General features: G+C 73.9%; 1 protein-coding gene across 1 annotated transcript in view; it reads right to left on the reverse strand.

Annotated features, from left to right (window-relative positions):
- The window catches only part of COMMD7 (COMM domain containing 7), a 6219-nt gene extending 5883 nt beyond the window's left edge, over nucleotides 1-336 (reverse strand). The window contains exon 1 of the mRNA XM_026057802.1: nucleotides 203-336. Within this exon, the coding sequence (XP_025913587.1) occupies nucleotides 203-286 (84 nt within the window). The 5' untranslated portion in view covers nucleotides 287-336. The remainder of the gene's footprint in view (nucleotides 1-202) is intronic.
- Nucleotides 337-937: the final 601 nt, after the last annotated feature.

Here is a 937-nt window from a genome sequence, read left to right on the forward strand (position 1 = left end):
GCCGTTACCGGGAACGAGGCCGTACCGGGGTGCGGGGCCTGCCGGGCCATGGGGCACCGCCGTTACCGGGAAGGGGGCCGCACCGCGGTGCAGGCCTGGGATCCGCCCTGCATCCTGCTCCTGTCCCGCTCCCCGCTCCCGCAGCAGCGGCTCCGGCCGCTCTCCTGCCCCCCGGCCGCCCCCGCCGCCGCCGGCCCCGCACCTCGGCGCTGAGCTGGTTCAGGTTGTGCATGTCGCCGCTCACGGCCTCCGGCACCGGGTCGCGGGTGAAGTTGAGCAGCCCCATGGCCGCCCGCCCGCTCGTCCCGCCCCGGCCGGCCCCGGCTCGGCCTCCCGCCGCAGCCTCGGCATTGGCAGACGCACTTTCGGCGCCGCCATCGCCGCCATCGCCGCCGCTCGGGGGCTGCCGGGACCCCCCCGCCGGGCACCAGCGGCCCCCGGCCCCGCTCCCGGGGGCTGCCGGGCCTGCGTGGCCCGCGCCGGGCGCCTGGACTGCTGGGCCCGGCGTGTGCGCCCCGCGTGTGACCTGTGCGCCCCGTGTGTGCCCTGCGTGTGCTCCACGTGTGCCTGCGCGTGCCCCACGTGTGCACGTGTCCCGCGTGTGTCCTGCGTGTGCCCCACGTGTGCACGGGTGCCCCACGGGTGACCTATGTGGTGCCCCACATGTACCCGCGTGTGCCTGCGTGTGCCCTGTGTGTGCCCCGCATGTGCCCCGTGTGTGCCCTGTGTGTGTCCCTCCCTGCCCAAAAGCAGGGCAGAACCCCGGAGCTAGAGCTGCGGCGTGTGTGTGCGTGCAGCTCAGTGTCCGGCGCATGTGCATGCATGCAGCTCAGTGTCCAGTGTCCAGCGCGTGTGCATGCATGCAGCTCAGTGTGCAGTGCATGTGCATCCCTGCAGCTCAGTGTCCAGTGCGTGTGCATCCGTGCAGCTCAGTGTC

The sequence above is a fragment of the Apteryx rowi genome, unplaced genomic scaffold (assembly GCF_003343035.1).
Source record: "Apteryx rowi isolate R43461 unplaced genomic scaffold, aptRow1 scaffold_0, whole genome shotgun sequence".
Taxonomy (NCBI): Eukaryota; Metazoa; Chordata; class Aves; order Apterygiformes; family Apterygidae; genus Apteryx; species Apteryx rowi.